The following is an 18,564-nucleotide window of genomic DNA, read 5'->3' as shown; positions in this document are numbered from 1 at the left end:
ATTTACTAACAATATTTATAATATAGGCATAACATTATTTTTATACATTTTATTCTTTGCCACTGTTCCCATTCCTAACTTCAAGTTCGTTTAATCAGAACCTATCAAAATGTAATAAGCCTAACTAGCACACGCGGACATATTAATGATACAAAGGGTCAATGCTCGCTGTAGTATTACCCAGTACAACCGCGCATAATGATGCCAAGTTGTAAGTTAGACGATATAGCACACTGCACAACACATCGCTTCGTGGCTTTTGTATTTAACCGCGAGCAGGTCGTTGGTCAACGAGGTCAACAAACTAGCTCCAACACAAATAGGTTAGTAGGCGCGAGTTGTATTTGAACCTGAAAATAGTATTGTGCTGAGATACTAAGCTCATTATATTATAGTACCTATGAATATAGGACACTGACACATAGGTAGAATGGAAGGTACCTACACACAATGAAAAATAGACCGTTCAGATTTGACCGACTACTTAGTTACTATTTTCCAACATGTGGAAAGTTAGACGGAGCTTGCTACGCTGTTGCCAACCCAAAGTGGTTTAAGATTCGGGCCGGAGGAGACCCAAGACAGAACAGAACCAGTATGGCCATCGTTGAATTTGTTTCACTAGTAGACCAAGAGTTTGCAATCGACCCCGAAGAAAAACAAAAGATGCGGTTGGAATAAAACTTTTCTCTCAAGCTAAGAGCTCTAAGCATGTAGGCTTCGCTGCTAAGAACTGTGAGCACATTCTGCTTTAGTCGCAAGTGAGACCTGGCGAGCTTTGCCTCGCTGGTACACTCGATGAAAAACAAAAGACGTTCGGCAGGCATTAAATTTTCTTCTCGCTGTTAAAATTCATTATGACGTGTGTTACACATGGGCCATGGGCAAAGTTGTTTGCAAAACTTATCTTGGTGCTCTTTCGAAATTTTGGCCAAAACATGGTAAAAACAATATTTTCAAACTATAAAACAAAAACTTCTGAAAAGTATGATTCACCAAAAGTCACCCCTGAAGAAGGAAAGAAAGAAGAGAAAGGTACCTACACTCATTGCCCGGCTTCGGAACGCCCATAATTCGTACGTATCAAATATTTTAAATAGTTTTAGTATCACGAGAACAACAATTTTTAAATCGCGAATGGAGGTAATGAAAACTGCGAATAGACTTTACAAAACTCGTTACATTGATACTTACGCATAAAAATAATATTTCAGTGGAAATCTATTTAAAACGTAGCAATCCGTAAATATCCCAAGTTCGTTGTGGGTGATACCTCCCGTACCGTTCCAAATCAATGAATTTACGGAGACACTATCTAATAGTTGTTGTTCATCCTCATCATCATTATCAGCCTGTAGCCGTGCACTCTTGAGTGTAGGCCTGCCCCAATGAGCGCCAATCGCATAAGTAGTTGTTGTTGATGTTTAACCTATGAGTAGTATGCTTGAGAAAAAATTACGTAAAAATATTATTCAGGAAATCTAACCGTTTTAAAACAATCATAGACGCATGTAATAAATAATGGAACACTTATCTAAGAGACACCAATTGTGATTGATCATAGGCAGCAGTAGGTACCATCAATATTAGTTTGCTTTTGGATAGGAATGCTGATGGTCAGTTACATAATTAGATTATACGTTTTTATTTCAATATTACATATTAACATTTTCAAAAGCATACCCCAAGTGCTTTTAATTTTTTGATGAAGCACTCGTAAATATCGAGTATTATGTAGACAATCTTAGTGTTACATACTCGGATAGGTTGAGAGATTTGGGCTATTTCTGCACGTCGCAAGAGGTGGTATAATTATAGAAGTAGACAGATATACCTACGTAAGTATCTACCGCTTCCTAAATATATCACGTGTATGACGTCATATTCTATTAATAAGCTGTGTACGTGTAGTATTATGTTATATTAGGTATGCAGCTGTTTGGAATACCTAGGTAGCATACATATTTTGGACCATATTTATCATTGCACACAGCACACGATTCAAATTCATTATTTTTTTAATTTCTGCCGTCAGTTTATCAAGAATTTTCTAGAACTTTCACTTTAAAGTGATTATCTGTTTTTCGCGTTTTTTGTTTCAATCCTAATCCTGATAAACGTGGAAAGTTTTTAGACACTTTTGACGCGAAAGAGCTCCCGTCAATAAAGGAGAATGGGCAAAATGTTTGGATGTTGGTCTACTTTCCTTTATTAATGAGTCGTATATCATTTGAAACATCTTTTTAAGCGCAACATTTCGTGGTAAAACTAAAATACTACTCACCAGTTTTAATATACCTAATGTCGATTAGCACAAACAAAAAAATAAAATACGTAAAAGTAAAAATATGTTTTCAAACAAAGTAAATATAATAATTTAGGCGCTTTATAGAATGTGAAAATAGACAGGGTTACCTACCTACAATATTGGCTTTTGAAAAAAAATACTGAGTGCATTCTATACCTGTGTATTTTGAGAGGTAACTTCACGTCAAAGCACATTGTGTGCAAATAACGAACCAAAAAATCAATCTTACATGGTATTAAAAGAGAAATTTATAATTTGTCTTACTTTCCGTCACTCACATATAGGTAGGTAAGTTCGTTGGCACATGATTGAGGCCAGTGGAACGGTATTTAATACACATGAAATGACTGATTCCATTAAATCGCTATCTTCACATATCTGGTACTTTACAAGCAATGTAACGGCATTTTTAAATCGGCCTCAGCAGTCAAACACGCCAACTAAATGACGACTTGACGACTGTCTAACATTTAGAGAAAGTGTTTAAGTGCCAACTTTTCTACCGCAAACATTATCACGTTATGAGTTAGTGTGATATTTTCCATACGTATTCTTCAACAATGATTTTATTTGTGAAAAACTTAATGTGTCATGACCAAAATTAGGTACCAATGTGATCCAATTTTGGCACGTCTCTTTTTAAAAGGCGTGGGATCAGAAAGATCTTATGGGTTGGATGCGTATATGTATTTTCATATTCAAATGTCAGATTCGATTGAAATATTTCTCTCGGCAAACCTAATGCCAACGAATCAATAAAATTCAAATCCTAGAAATCAACTGAAACTGTCAAGATTCCGGAATAGTTCCGTAATTTATTTGAGCATGGTTTCTAGAAACGATTATTTACCCGTTTCTCTCTTATTGGATCACCATGCATAGTTTAAACTAATCAATTAACTATTCACCTGTTTGTTTGATCACTTTAATTCACACTTTCTTTCAAAGTTTCATGGGTATAACATATTTATCCTAGCATACCTATCCAATAATCCAACCTACGTAGTTTACGTAGTCGGCCAATCAACTAATCGCCTGACTCATTTTAAAGCCATGTAGGTACATTATGTAGACAACTCACAGAATAAATTGCATCTTCATGCTATCTTGCCCATCCTTGCGAAAGCGTAGGACATTTAACTTCAAGATGGTTTATAGATAACGATAACTATAAATTGTTGTCAAATCGGTGATGCAGCGCGTGGATGAACGAATAAAAACAATATTACTTATACTAGGACGGTTTTAGAGTAGGTATCTACCTACATCTATGTAGATCCCTCATAAGGAATATCCGTTCGTATACTCGCCTCTGAAGCAAAAGTCGTTGACCGGAATTAATATATTGATTGCAAGTTGCAAGATTAAGTTGCAATTAGGATCTGTTCAAGGTAGTACCTAGCTGTAGATAAAAAGTAACTGCTGATTATATACACCTGCTTATAACTACACAACATCCATAAAAATACTGCACGAACGACCTACACACTCAAAATATATTTGTGAATTTGCACATTAGCCAAGACTGGTCATCAGTGGTCGTGTTTGTGCATTCAATGTAGTTTGTCGACACAAGGAACCGCGCCCACTCTGTAAGCTTCCTATTTGTGAAATATATAATTATACCTGGGTATATAATAAAGTAATAAGGGTAAACAGTCAATTCTCAGACATAAGAAAGATCTCCTACGAGCAAGTAATTGAAATATAAAAACTGACTGTACCAACGAGTTTTCTATTGAAAAATTGTGGGTGGGGTAATTAAATCCTACAAGGCTCAAGTTCGCTTGATAAAACGAGTTCAATGAGAAACACTGTTATCATAAAAGGGCAAAAAACACCTAAGAAGTCAACATCATCATATGAGCTACATATCATAATTTAGGGCGGGAGCCATTGTGAATTCGCACCACTCGTCCCAACCCTGTGGCGGACGTGGACGACACTACGGGCGTAGGATGTCGAGAGACTCCCGGCCACCGTAAGCTCGATGGGAGGTGAGTTCTGGTTGGCTCATCGTCCTTCCGTCTCTAAAAGGGGACAGGCCCATTCCGGCAATCAGCGTGCTGTCCATATAGGAGTAACTGACTATACTCATTTTGCTATGAAAAATACGATAGGCGTCATATTCATAATTTCTTGCCAGCTTCTGCCAGCACTTTACCCGCGTGCTACTTAAACGAGGGGAACTAAAACGAGCACCCAAAAAAAGTAGCCCTTCCTGAATAAATGGGCTCTCGGTCTGACACAGATTTTTTTTGGTTAATGCGAATTTGAAACACGCTACCTATTGTAGCTCTTTTAGAGCTAACTAAAAAGTTTCCTATTGGACAAGTGGATTTTTATTAGGGGTCGTTAATTATTAACCTATATTTTCTCAGGTCTTCCTCTACCTCTCCATCCATCTGCATTCATACTTAGCACACACTTTCCTAGTGAGTAAGTACGCCCTAGCCCTATTGCTCATCTCTACTTCTCTTGACATACTGCAAATGTGTAGATGTGGCTATTTTTTTACGAGTAGTTGGTTGTTTCCCCTTCACCTGAAGATTAAGATTGTTATGCACTGGGTTGAAAGTTCCCTTAACCGCATCTCACGATACCCACGGAATGATATGGGTCAGCCCTAATCAAAACCGGGAGCTACGCGGCATGAACCATCGTATTGTACAAAAGTAGGTGCGTATGGACTTTTTAGATCCTTTTTTGATAAACTCATCGGTAAAGATCTGGGGCCCGATTCTCCTAAGTTAATAATGTCAAAATCGAATAGAAATTGAATCACAATATGATCGCAGTAGCAGTTTTAACCATATCGGGCATTCTGCTACTAATATAAGACCAATCGTATTCCAACGCCATTCGATTGGTTTGCGATTGGTCTCCTATTTTGGTGATTTTGGTCTATACGGTAGTTTGCTCTACAATCATATTGCAATCGTAAATCATTTGCAGACAAAATGATTCATTATTGAATGATAGAAAAGGATAAAAACGTTTATTTCAAAGAAAAAATGATGATGATGTCCTCCTAGCCGATTATCGGCTACGGCGGCTGTTCTCATGTAAGGAGATTAGCCAACTACGCAGGACATTTATAGTGCACGAGCATTTGCGCAGACACAGGTGCACTCACTATTCCTTAACTCTCATAGCCCGATGGGACGGTAATCCGACACGACCGGAGAGAGATCAGGCGCAGGACCGACATTTACGTGCTCTCCGATGCACGGGTGTATCAATCACCAGCTTCCAGGCTCCGGGCTGCTTTGTGAAAGTCTTCTAAAACCCACAAAGCGATTTCGGCCCGACTCGGGAATCGAACCCGAGACCTCGTGCTCAGCAGCCGCACTTGCGACAGCTAGACCAACGAGGCAGTTAAAAGAAAAAATACATCCGCTTTAATCGTAATTAGGTCGGGATTGGGTCTCAGTCGAATTTGAATCGTATGACTCTTAAGTAAAATTAGGAAAATCGGGCTCTTGGAGGTATAACTCTGTAAACATAGGTATTCATATGATCAATATGCAAGACATTGGGGTAACTCATTGAAAAACATTTTAGAGAATCGAAATTCGTATATTTGGAAGACATGGATCAGTCTATTTTATCTAAAAAACCACTAAACACGACATCTTCAAATGGAATAAAATTACAAAATAATAAATAGTTACAAAACTGACACATACACCTACGCATAAAAAGACGTAGGACTTTGGCATAATAAAAAAAAAACATATTCAAAAAAATAACTTCAGATAATCATGTATATTCATTGTGCATGTAAAACAGAAGTGATAACATAGACCTTAATCAACATTAGAATGGTTTAACTACTTTGTCTTTTACCTACTTGGCAGTGAAGAAAATTAATGTTTTGTTACTATAAAGCGGTGAATTGCAGTAAATGATAACCGAAGATAGGGATATCGAATCGAATCGTTCTTTGCAAGTGGCCGGTCGCTGTTGAGTTGCGCATTCATAAGCTCCTCGGTGGAACTTCTTCCCGCACCCGGATAAAGCTAAAAGAGCCTTTAGGCTATCTCATTTTTCTTTTGCTTAATTATCTGCTTGATCACGAGGCCGATAAATAAATCTGGGACTAGGTTTAGGTACAGCCAACACCCCATAATCTGCGACTGAGTTTATAATAAATACCCCATAATAAATAGAGGCGAAGATTTTTTGAATAATGTGTTGTTCTGATCAAACTATTTCAGGTTTTGAGCATTTAACGTTACACGTTGTATAGTTGTGTATGCAAGATCCTTTATGCTTTACCTCTATTTACGTATATGTATTTGAGAAAAAAATACATTTAAAAACGAGGGTGTATTTACTTTGCTGTTGCGGAAAACTATGAAAACGAAAGTTCTATCACTGAAGCGGATTAGCGGTGACATTTACGCAATTAGGGCACATTACATGTATGCCTACTGCATGAAATCAAATGAATTTGGTAGATAATATTTTACCTCATTCTACTCATGATTATTATTCGATTAGGCGCATAAAATGGTGAACTAAAATGGTATAAAAGATTCTTTAAAAAAACGTATCTTTGTCGTCGTCTTAAAACATACGAATAATACAAAATTACCGAAATGAAGACATTATAAAAATGTAGTACAAGTGGGCCACATTCAATTGTTTAGGTACATTGAGTGCACCCTACACAAACTTAGGATTTACGTACCTAGGTACTATAACAAAGTATGTACCTATATTCTTATTCTTCGTGAATAAAGAAATAACTGTAAGCTTATTTGATTTGTTGTAATGATTTCTTGAGGATATCCAAAAAGATCTCCGCATGCTTAGGTGCGAATGTCAAGGCAGGCCGAAGACGGACAGAAGTTGTTCCGCAAACTCCTCCCAGCACACCTGTAAGTTTAATAAACATCTATTAACGACTAGGCTGGTGGTGTACCAGATACCGGAAAACTGAAAACGGTATGATGGTATGATTCTTTACTATAATTTAGTGTGTAAGTATATTCCTGCCTGTAGTAATCATTCAGAGCGAATATATCGCGTTTTCGCGATATTCCATACATAGTGATATAGGGACAGAGAACGCGACTTTGTTTTATAAGTAGGTACTATGTAGTGATAACGATTTGGCTTGAAAAGATAATAGGTACTAATATAAATCAAATTAGGATAAGGGTATCACGCAGGGCGAAGAATCTGTAAGTAGATAAATGCTGAAACTCACCGTTTTTCTTCAAATTTCCCATAATTTTGTCTCTCATTTCTGGTGAAGTGGCGTCAAACGCCAAAAAAGTGCCGCGACCACGCACGCTATTTATCTTATCTGGAAACTCGCACTCTAGCTCATGAAGACCACATTTCAAAACTTTACCAGTACATTGAACCAAATCAAGTAGGTTTTCGGTTTTTATGACCTTTAGAACTTGTTCTAACAGAATTAACTTTGATGGGTCCCCCATCCATGTATTGAAAATCCTATACGCTTGTGGAGGTCTGAAAAGAAACAAAGAAAAAAGATATAGACAATAATGCCACATGAGTAAAATGCTACTTAACAGGTTCAAATTGTTCAAAATGATTTACAGCATACATCCGCATACACAGCATTTGCTTGATTATTATTGGTACATAGGTAGATAAACTTACTTAAATTCCGGTCGGGCGTAATATCCACCTGTCAACATTTTCTTACTGAACGTAACCAGATCAGGAGGCGATGGTAAATTAAAATGTTCGTGACACCACATCTTGCCGGTCGGTCCACAACCAGTCTGTACTTCATCCAAAATTAATGCAGCGCATTTCTGTGAATTTATTATTACAAACTCAGATAACGATTTGCTCTGTACTTAGTTTACTTGCTTCAGTTTAATGACTAGGTACTTTCGGATTCATATTAGGTATCTACATAATTAGGTAGTTGCATGTTAGCGGATTTGATTGAGAATAGTTACCTTCTTAATTATAGTATGGTTTGTATAACCACGGAATAATCGATTTGTAAGTATCATGTAACTTACTTACACTTGCGCATATTGCTTGCAATTGTTGGAAAAATTCCGGAGACGCATGGTTGTCGCCGCCCTCGGACTGGATGGGTTCAACAATCACACCAGCCACAGGAATACCCTTCTTTTCCCACTTCTCGAATAGTTCGCATACATGTGCGAGAGACCTGGAAAATAAATTTATTAGTCATTTTCAGTAAACTCTGTAATTTTAAGCTTTATTATATGACTGATGTTTGATGAACTAGGCATGGAAAAATTGTAACGATTTTAAAGATGTCTTACTTTGTCTATGACTGATGAACTAGGATACCAGTATACTTAGGATGTTACTTGGTACCTATGATTGATACATGGCGTGTTAAGTACTTTATTTTTGAGCGAGGTATTAAGACAGGGTAGTAACACACGAGCGATTGCGAGCGCTCCGTATCCTCCCACAATCCGCTTGTGTGATAGGGCCCTTGCATAATATCGTTACTTAGGTGCCTACTACTATTTACTGAACCTAAAAATTAATTTTCGTTTCACATATGGAACTGAAGAATGAATTTACAGGTAATTTTTTTGTGGAAACTGCGTTTGTCTCCGATTAAAGCCTTTTGGCGTATCTTACTTAGTAAAACAAATTATTCGATCAAATCAAACAAAGTTATTTTAGGAAAAGCCACACGAGGTACCCACCTCCTACTATGAACTGTTAAGGCCTAGGCTGCATTCTGTTTTCATTGTCAAGCCTGATGTGGAATTCGAATCATGACATATTTCGGATTCGGATTTGTAAGGATCTCGTCAATTATACAATGTGTCCCGGGCATAAGTGACCGCCCGAAATTTTTTGAATATTTGTACAAAATTAAGGATAATTTCTTTTATATTTTTGAAAAAAATCATTAAAAAAAATTTATTGTCAGGCCTGTTAATAACAGGCTTTGCTCTTTTTTTACCGAGTAGGAGTCAATTTCAACTGACTGTATTTTTGCATTTGTTTGAAATAGCAGCAAACATTGTTCTGAGCTATTGTAGGAAATATCATGTAGTTTATTAATAAATTAAAATAAAGTGATATTAAGGGGGCATTTATTGGACTTATTTTGGAAAAACTGAAAAAAAGGCGTTATTTTCTTTGAATTTTTATTTTCTTTTTTTTCTAATAAATGTTTTATTACATTTTTGTTATGTTTGATAATTTTAATTGGTAAACTATGATGTCGGCTAGTCAATAAAGAAAAAAGAATTTAAAAATATGTAAAAACTTAGGAAATATCTTAAAAAAACTGCAGCACGTCACAATATTTACTAAAAATCATTAAAAAAAAACCAAAGGCGGTAAGTCCCAAATATAAAGGAAATTATCCTTAATTTTGTACAAATATTCAAAAAATTTCGGGCGGTCACTTATCCCCGGGACACATTGTATATCCTTATGTAACATGCCCAAATACATGGTACTTAGTTGCTACATACCAATTTGAAGTTCCCTTGAATTCTGTCGTCTTAATCATCATTCTGTCTTCATAAAGTTCATAATTAGATAATTATTCCCGGTATGGTCAATGGTCCAAACCTTCGCGGTCATGTAAATCAAAGGCGCGCGGATCGATCGATGATAAGGTTAAGAAACGGACGACGAAGGTAGAGACCACCACCTTAGCCTTGGCGTAAAGAATGACACGTAGCGTCCCACGTGTAAGATAGAGACTACTGCTATGTAGAAATAGATATCGGCGTAGTCACCCCCATTAGCGTACAAAAGCGTAGTAGCTCAGCGTAGCAGAGCGTAGGTACGTAGCGGCTACGAATATCATCGGCGAAAAGTAATTGCCGAATCGTACACGACATACCACAGATTCCCATAATGTTACTTCGATTATACGACCGCTCGACCGGCGCGGCGTAAACCTATGTACGTTATTGTAAATAGGTACTAGAAGTACTATTAAATACTTCATTAATATAATAACAACCTAACTACGAAACAATATGAGAGTAAATACACCTTACTTTTTATCTTGTTCTTCATTTTCACGCTTATGTTCCTCCAGAGGATATTTGTAGTGAGGAAAAATAGCACAGGGCCAATCAAATGATGGGAAGTCTAGCTTATGAATAGCTTTCGATCTCGTAGTAGCCAGAGCACCAAATGTTCTTCCATGGAAAGCTCCCTGTAAAAGTGGGGCCTGTAACCGTAGTAAGTAATCACGTGTATAAAAACCTGCATTATCGTAGAGTAAATAAATTTTAAAAAGAATCTTAATCCATGCAGAAGCAGCAGCAACAGCCAGTTTACGGCATTCTGATCAGTTTAGAGAAGTAGCGTAGATCCAGGTGTACAATGACCATGATGACTTCTAGGGAATAAAAAAGAAAAGAATGATGACAAACAAATGCATACAAAATGAAAAGCTTCAAACAGAAAAATCCATGCCACAAAGTAAAGTTAATAAGGATTATGTACAGTGGCGGATTAACCCTATAAGCACAACAAGCACGTATATCCTCTGCTGGCGTTTCATTTTATACCTACATTTTATCGAGATTCATCCACAATATATCCGAAATCTGGGCAAAGAATTAATAGGCAACGATAGCGTTCCGAAGTCGCTATCGTACAGTCGTTGGGAAGCTCACGCTGTAACTACGAGTGCAATATAACAAACATATCCGAAAATTTTGGATGCTTCAGATCAGTGGTCCTGGTGGTGGTGGGCTGGTGGTGCCTGGAGGCATTCCAAGTGGTCCGCGCACCACCGGTTAAGTCCGCGGACGTTGTTATCGATCTTACGTTATCCATCTTACTTGTCCAACAGAAAGAAATGAAGGTTTGAAATGTAGCCCTTTTACGAAATTTTAGTTCTGAGTCTTAAAACATAATCAAGATTTCCCGCTCGCTTCGCTCGCGTTTTCAAAAACTATATGTCCTCGTTTTTACATTTGTCAACAAATTAAAAGTTAAGTACGTTTGGGCTACATTGTACGTAATTTTGGTTCTGAGTCTATAATAAAAATAATTAAAATTTCACGCTCGCTTCGCTCGCGTATTCAGAAACTATGTGCCTTCGTTTTTGCATTTGTCAACAAACAAAAAATTAAGTACGTTTGGGATAAATTTTACCTCCGTACGAGTCCGAAAAAAATTTCGCGCTCGCTTCGCTCGCGCATTTGAAACTACATGTGCATCACGCTCGCTTCGCTCGGTCAATTTCTTCAACCTTCTATTTCCATTTAAGTAATAGGGGGTCTACACAGGCTCTGTGCTTAGGGCCTCGGATACTCTTAATCCGCCACTGATTATGTACAGTACGGCAAAAGTTTTTAAGTAGGTAGGTATATCCTGTTACCGCAAAGCTGAAACGGGGTTTTAATAGAACCTAAGAAAATGTCAACTTTGTTGCAAAATGTCGTAGAAAGATTCGCCAGGCCCATTTCAACAAAACTAAAGAGAACATCTTAATTAAAAAACTAAAATTAAACGTAAACCGCAAATAGGTACTTCTATGGAATATCAGGATCTGTAGATAGAACGCCGTTCTAATAACAATATTTTCTATAGATACCGGGTACCTACATAGATAAGTATAAGAAGTTGTATAATATATAGATATAGAAAAATAGATAAAAATACACACTGCAATAACTACGAAATTGCGGCAGTTTTATCGGAGATAGACAGATCACGAAGGTAACATCGGAAAATATAGGTGTTTACATCATGTATTGATACATCTCAAAATGTAATGGATAGGGTGTCATTTTTTAAGGAACGGAACCCTTAAACCACGTTAGATATAACAATGTGCGTAAACATTAGAAGCCGCTTAAAACGGGCGTTCCCTTCTCAGTAGGTACTAGAATCTGTGTCCCCTTTGTGATACCCAGCGGAATAATAGTTATTGAAACATTTAAGCCAGTTAACCAGCGATTTGAGATCGTTGCGACACAAAGGGGCCAAGAAAACCAAGGTTATACTACTACTAGCCTAAACTACTAGGTTATACTAGCCTCGAGAATTTATACTGTCTGATTCTGAAATGTTTGTTTTAAGAAATATTCAAAGTTAAAACGCAAATACTCAATAATTGCCTAGTCATAGATATTCAATGATTTAAGTTAATTTTCGTAAGTGATGAATGATAAAGTTCTTAATTTCCAAAAAAAATAAGCTGTGTAGCAGTTTCGCCACTGAAAAAACATGCCTTCAAGTCAAGATCAGCTTAATCTATTAGAGTTGCATGCTATGATAAGGTGACATGATCATGTTATCGCCGGGTTCTAATGGATACGCCCCATAGCGCCACCAAAGCACAAAGCAAATAATAAAAGAGGATACCAACCTTAAATGACATGATCGCTAATTTCGGTGCCCCCGGTGCTTTGTTGTCCATAACGGATTTCAATTCTTCGTCAGAAAATGTTGTTTTACCTCCACGTTTGTTAGTACAATACCATATAAAAGCCGCTTTGAACGCACTTTCAACAGAACAGGCCCCACACATCATAGTCATTACTTGATTACAACCTTTGGGAGCAACGGAGAGCAAAACATCTCTCAACTTCTGAGGCCAGTCGATTCCTGGGAACACACCAAGCGCTGGTCGGTTCACCAACGCCCTCTGAAATATATTTCAATTACAGGTAAACCCGGGTAATCAAATTACATCCTGTTATGTTAGAGAGGATGGATGTTTGCTACACTTGTACGTTTTACGAACAAGTGCGAAACAAAGTGTTTTTAAATAACAACGGTGTTTGCTCACAAAAACTGACATTACACAAGAGATTAAAGGAAATTCCCACACAAAATCTGACAAACGTTTTATATGCTTACCTTTTTTGTAGTAATATGTGTGACTATTGTATATTTTAGCATTAGGTATAACTACAATGGATATTTCTTGTTTTTATTGTATTTTTGCGTCAGTAGCTGTAATGTGTTTTATATGGTCCTTTGTTTAGTGTCAAATCAAAGGGTTTTATTTCATATAGACCTAAGACCTATAACATGCTTACGAAAGTTAAAGCAAGGAGCACATTAATACTTACAATATTGCTGTCATTGCTGAATGTATTAAGAAGTTCAGGATGATTGTATCCAAGGGGCAGAGAAGATATTTGCGTATAAGTATCCAAAAGTATATTGCCATCGGCGTCAGCAATATAATTTCCGACGCTTTTCTCGTAATCCGTAAATAAATTAACTGAACCACATTGCTGAAATTAAGAGATACCACAGATTACCTTAATATAGCTTGTGTTGCACATACGTAAACCTTCATCAATACGTCGCTTTGTAAGAGGTAGGTAGGTATCTAAATCATCTCAGTGGGTCGAAACTCAATGATAAGATAAAGACTTTTATAGGTAGGTAATAACACAGCGAACAGATTTTGTAATGTCAACACAGTACACCTACATATTTTTATTACCTACTATGTGATTTTAGTACCAATGTAAAGTAGGATTAGGGACCAACCTTACACACGTGAAGTAAGTTACTTTACCCACAGAATACAATTAAGTATCGAATGTAAATAAATAGCGTCAGTTATAAAAATAAAATTCAGATAAAATTCAATGTAAATACAATAATAACAGTGCGGTCAAACCGTACCACTTTGCCCTTCTTATCTAACTTTGCCCTCAACGGTACTTTTTACAAATGTGCAAAAAAAAATCTCCGTACTTAAGTACTGTTACTATCTGCTGTCATTGAAGATCTTTGGAAGTCGTTAGGGGTATTCAGAAGCCAGTAAAACTACTTTTGTTGGCGCCTATTGAATGAGACCCAATTGCATCCATTAACAGCCAATTGAACATACAAAGACAAATATTGATTTATTGCTAATACTTGACGAATATGAAGGTTATGGCTGTTTTACATGGGCTTAGCAGTAATATTGTTGTACGTACCTGAATATCAGATAATTCTTTAAAAAGTGCCTTTGATTTCGGACCAGGAATTTCTGTTTTAACGCATGGTCCGTCTGGTTCCTTATGTACTTTTGTATAGCCCGATGCGAATTTTTGGAAATCTATGGACAACAGAGGATTTGAGTAGGTAATACCATAATTATTTAAAGGGGAATTTACTATTAATAGGTACCTCAAGCGGAGTAGGTATATTATAGGTACCTACCTCTCCGTACCTACTTACTCCGTTTGAGTAAGTACCTACTTAACTAAAGGCTGGTAAACAATCTTGATAGGCCTTTATAAAGATACAAGTACAAATGTACCTGTTTAAAATAATGAGCCAATTGATTAGGTAACTATTTGTTATTATTTAATATACCTACCTACATTGATTTCAAGCCGCATTTTATTTTCATCATACAGCCATATCACGATTGTTTACGTTTAGTTACTCAAATGGAGAAGACTGGAGAAGACGAAAGAAAGAGCTATGTACCTTATATACTATAGGTACAGTGTGCTATAAAAATTGCGTTTTTGCAGGTCCAAATGACCTATTAGCCGACTTAGCCGGCCGACCTAGTCATAACTGAGGTACAAAACCTTTGGTAGAACTTGCTTTAAAAATTCAAAACTAAAATATGGCTAAATAGATATATTAGGTATCTTACCTAATAATTACCTACCCAGTATGACTAACAATAATAAATTGATATTCCTTACCTTTTAAAATCACTGTAGGTACTTTGGTGTTTTTAACGCGAAACATTTTGGATAATGTTTACCCCACTTTATTTTCTGTAATTAAAGTATGGTGTTATTATCACACGAAAGATTAGAACGAAATGTACAATCCCATAGTAAGTAGGTATGTTAAGGATAACGTTGATCACACACTTGATACTCGTTTCCGCCGCGGACTGATAGATACAAGTAAGCAGTGGATGTAGTAATATAAAATGGGTCTCTGCAGAGGAGTGTCCGACGCCACGCGCAGCCGCGTTGTGAGGGGCAACACTTATCTACGCATGTAAGTAGGTACGTAAATCCAACACAATCAATACCTATCTATTTAGGTTAGGCCTTTTCAAGTTCAATATTTCTGCAAAATTAAAATACATAAAATATTCGTAGTTCTTATAGGTAGATAGTATGGGTACTAACTTAGTAATATCGTGTTGGGTGATATAAAAAAAACCTGTTGAATGTTTTTCTTTTTTAGGATTCCGGAATTTTTTTAGTTTATTAATATTAACAGGTAATTGGTCTTTTTTTACCAGCGATATAATCTTATGAACCCTAATAACAGGGTTTTATATGTTTTTCACATCAAAATAAATAAACGCATAGGTATCACTAATAAATTACTAAGTATATTTTTATCACTTTTTATTCAAAATTCAGTTAGTTAACACCCGCCCAAGCCCCGGCGGCCGTGGTGTCTTTCACGTCTACCCAGCGTCTACCGCAGCTGCTGGGATGAGCAGTGCAAATTCTCCGCCACCGCGCGTCCTCCTCTAGCATGAATGCTTTGCAGAAGGAGGCGACGGCATCCCATTCCCTCTCGCCCCGGACCATGGCCTGAACCAGGGCCAGGACATGTGTTACCCTCTGTTATAATAATCTGGCTTATCTTACCTACCATCATCATCATCCTCCTGCCCTTATACCAATTTTATTTGGGGTCGACGCATGCATGTTTTGTTCCTCCACACTCTTCTATCTACCGTCATCTCAAAAGCAACATTCTTTCTAACCCTAACCATATTATACCTAGACTTTAACACAATCCATCCATCTTTTCTTTGGTCGTCCTCTTCTCCTATATTCGTCCACGTTCATGCTCAAAACCTTTCTCACAACCTGACTCCGCATCACATACCCATACCATGACGGCAGGTTTACTGGTGCCACTTTCAAACTTTATTTGAATTATATGACATTTTGCATTGGTTGGCGATGTTTTTGTCTTTTTATTATTTTTTTACTTATATAGTACCGGCGCGGCAGCAGGGCGGCCGCGACCGTGTCTGTGACCGCTTGCATACAGACAGCCGCGGTACTACACCCACCCGCCGGTTCGCTGTTATTCCTGCTGCAGACTTGCATAAATTTCCTACTTGTATGTCGGTAGCCGGTAACATAACTGTACTGTAAAAAAAACGTGGGTGGCATGCTGCCGGCCTCGTCGTAATCCTATCGTATTCAGTGTGAGTTAGTATCACTTTGCCTACGCCAAATCTCAGAGAAGTGGAAAACTCGCAGTTGGCTTTTCTAGGTACAAAGTTAGATACTTAGAGGCATAAACTAAACATCACTTCCACACCCAGTGGAATTGTAGCACGCTGAGTAAACTAATCTCCCAAAATAAGCGCAATGGTTACTACTCACAAAAAAAACTTGAATAAAATTACTTGTAATGACGGCTTCCGAACTGACGTGACTTGTCTAGTTGAACAAATCGTTTTAAAAATGTAAAACTTTTCAAAAAAAGCGATTCTTTTATAGTAAAAACGACTACTACTGAAACTTTGGCCAAATCAAACGGATGGTGTCTTAAAGCCTACCGAGATTGATTTCAGTAGGCAAAAGGCACTTAGAACCATGAAGAACAAAGTGGGTGTAACCATGGTGTAACCAAAGATAAACAATCTTGATAGGTCATGTCCACGGAGGAAGGAATTTTGTTCTCCATGGGTTCCTTTTTTATTAAAAACTCTGCCTTTTTGTTCAATACCTAAGAATAAGAATCATTTTATTTGTATGAAACACGGAGTACACAGATGTTACATGTTACATTACTACCTATTAAAACGCGTCTAAAACTGAACGTAACAACGTACCTACATACGTAAAAATATTAGGTTGGTAGGTGCTTACAAATTGTCACATCTTCTTTTCTCACTCCTTTTTTTTGAATCAGCTGAGGAAAATGCCTGACGCATACACACACCGCCCGGGGGAACGGTGAGATTATGTGGGGCTTGCACCCCCTAAAAACCTCAGCTTTTGTGCCTCGTCTTCTGCCTTTTTTGCATGTTTCATCTTCATCATCATCAGCCTATCGCAGTCCACTGCTGGACATACGCCGCTCCAAGTGCACGCCACGTTTGCATGTTTGCTTCGCTTCAATCAGGTAACATTGCGCCCGATCGGATAATGCAATACCTACGCTCGCTCTGCTATCCCCTTGATATCTTTATTTTTTTACCGACCTCAAAAATCATCAAATGACCCCTCCCGCTGTGGGTTAGCAGCGGTAAGGGAGTGTCAGACTCTTACTGACTAAGAACCGTCGTGTTCCGTCATAGGCCTTTTATGTACCAGGGCCGCGGTACCTATCTCTTTCGAGCAACCCGCAGCTCCGGCAGGCCTTGGCCCTGCTGGGCCCCGCTGGGGTTGCTGACATCTGTTTGAGGAGCGCGTGGAACAAAGCGCGCCGTCGACACGGGTCTGTCGTCTAAGCAGACAGAGGGACGATGAGCCACCCGAACTCACCGCCCACAGACCCACGCCCACGCCTACGGTGGCCGGGAGTCATCTCGCGACACCCGGCGCCCATGGTGTCTACCTGGTCCAGCGCGGCGGCCGGGATGAGAGGCGCGAACTCTCTGGCGTTCCGCCTCCTCCTTCTCGAGCATGACCGCTTCGCAGAAGGAGGCGACGGCGCGGCATCGCCCCGGACCATCGCCTGAACCAGGGCCGGAATCCCCTTGATATCTTAAACATATCTTAAACTTATCTTATACATTTCCGATTACTATTTAGGAAATGTGTAGATTTCCTAGGAAATGTGTCTAATGTAATTTATTTTAATCAATTCGGGGTGATTTTAGGAATTACATAGATTTCCTAGGAATTGCATACAATGACGGATTGCATACATTTCCGTTAACATAAACAAACCAAACTTATTATCGGTAAATCTATGATAGCCACAGATATTTAATCTAACCTGCGACTACAGCGCCAGAACCGACAAAGTGGGACTAATTAATCCATTGACTTATTCCTATCTCGATGGACTAAACACCATAAGCATTGTCATATATAGTGATCTGTGTCATGTCTGTGCATTGACATAATATAGTAAACGGGACTGCGCACTTATAGCCAAAAAACGAACACACAAACGCACATCTCTCACCTAATAATTCCGTCGAACCATAGTTCCGTCGTGGGTAAAAACGAGCCGAGTGAAACAGTTAGTACGGAGGCCGTCTGTCCCTTTCTAAGAGGGAGACCAATCAGAATTTGCAAAGATTATTAAACACAGATTGGTATTGAAGTTTTAACTTACGCAGTTTAATATAGGCTTTTAATAATTAGCGGGAATTAGCA

The 18,564-nt window shown here is 38.1% G+C and overlaps 1 protein-coding gene across 2 annotated transcripts; it reads right to left on the bottom strand.

The window, feature by feature from the left end:
* Positions 1–5,866: 5,866 nt before the first annotated feature.
* LOC110369949 (4-aminobutyrate aminotransferase, mitochondrial) lies at positions 5,867–15,267 on the bottom strand. 2 transcript variants are annotated; one of them, XM_021325607.3, is made up of 10 exons: positions 15,121–15,267; positions 14,947–15,021; positions 14,221–14,342; positions 13,354–13,521; positions 12,645–12,923; positions 10,315–10,490; positions 8,327–8,477; positions 7,949–8,106; positions 7,527–7,795; positions 5,867–7,192 (listed from the first exon to the last, which is right to left on the bottom strand). In XM_021325607.3, the coding sequence occupies exons 2-10, from the start codon at positions 14,990–14,992 to the stop codon at positions 7,071–7,073; spliced, it is 1,491 nt and encodes a 496-aa protein (XP_021181282.3). In that variant the 5' UTR covers positions 14,993–15,021; positions 15,121–15,267; the 3' UTR covers positions 5,867–7,070. The 2 variants fall into 2 exon arrangements, with proteins under 2 accessions (XP_021181282.3, XP_063892330.1); XM_064036260.1 differs by having other exon boundaries at positions 15,117–15,245.
* Between the last annotated feature and the right edge of the window lie 3,297 nt (positions 15,268–18,564).

The sequence above is a fragment of the Helicoverpa armigera genome, chromosome 9 (genome assembly GCF_030705265.1).
Source record: "Helicoverpa armigera isolate CAAS_96S chromosome 9, ASM3070526v1, whole genome shotgun sequence".
NCBI classification, from domain to species: Eukaryota; Metazoa; Arthropoda; class Insecta; order Lepidoptera; family Noctuidae; genus Helicoverpa; species Helicoverpa armigera.
The sequence above is the reverse complement of the archived record's forward strand: the minus strand, read 5'-3'. Positions and strand labels throughout refer to the sequence as shown.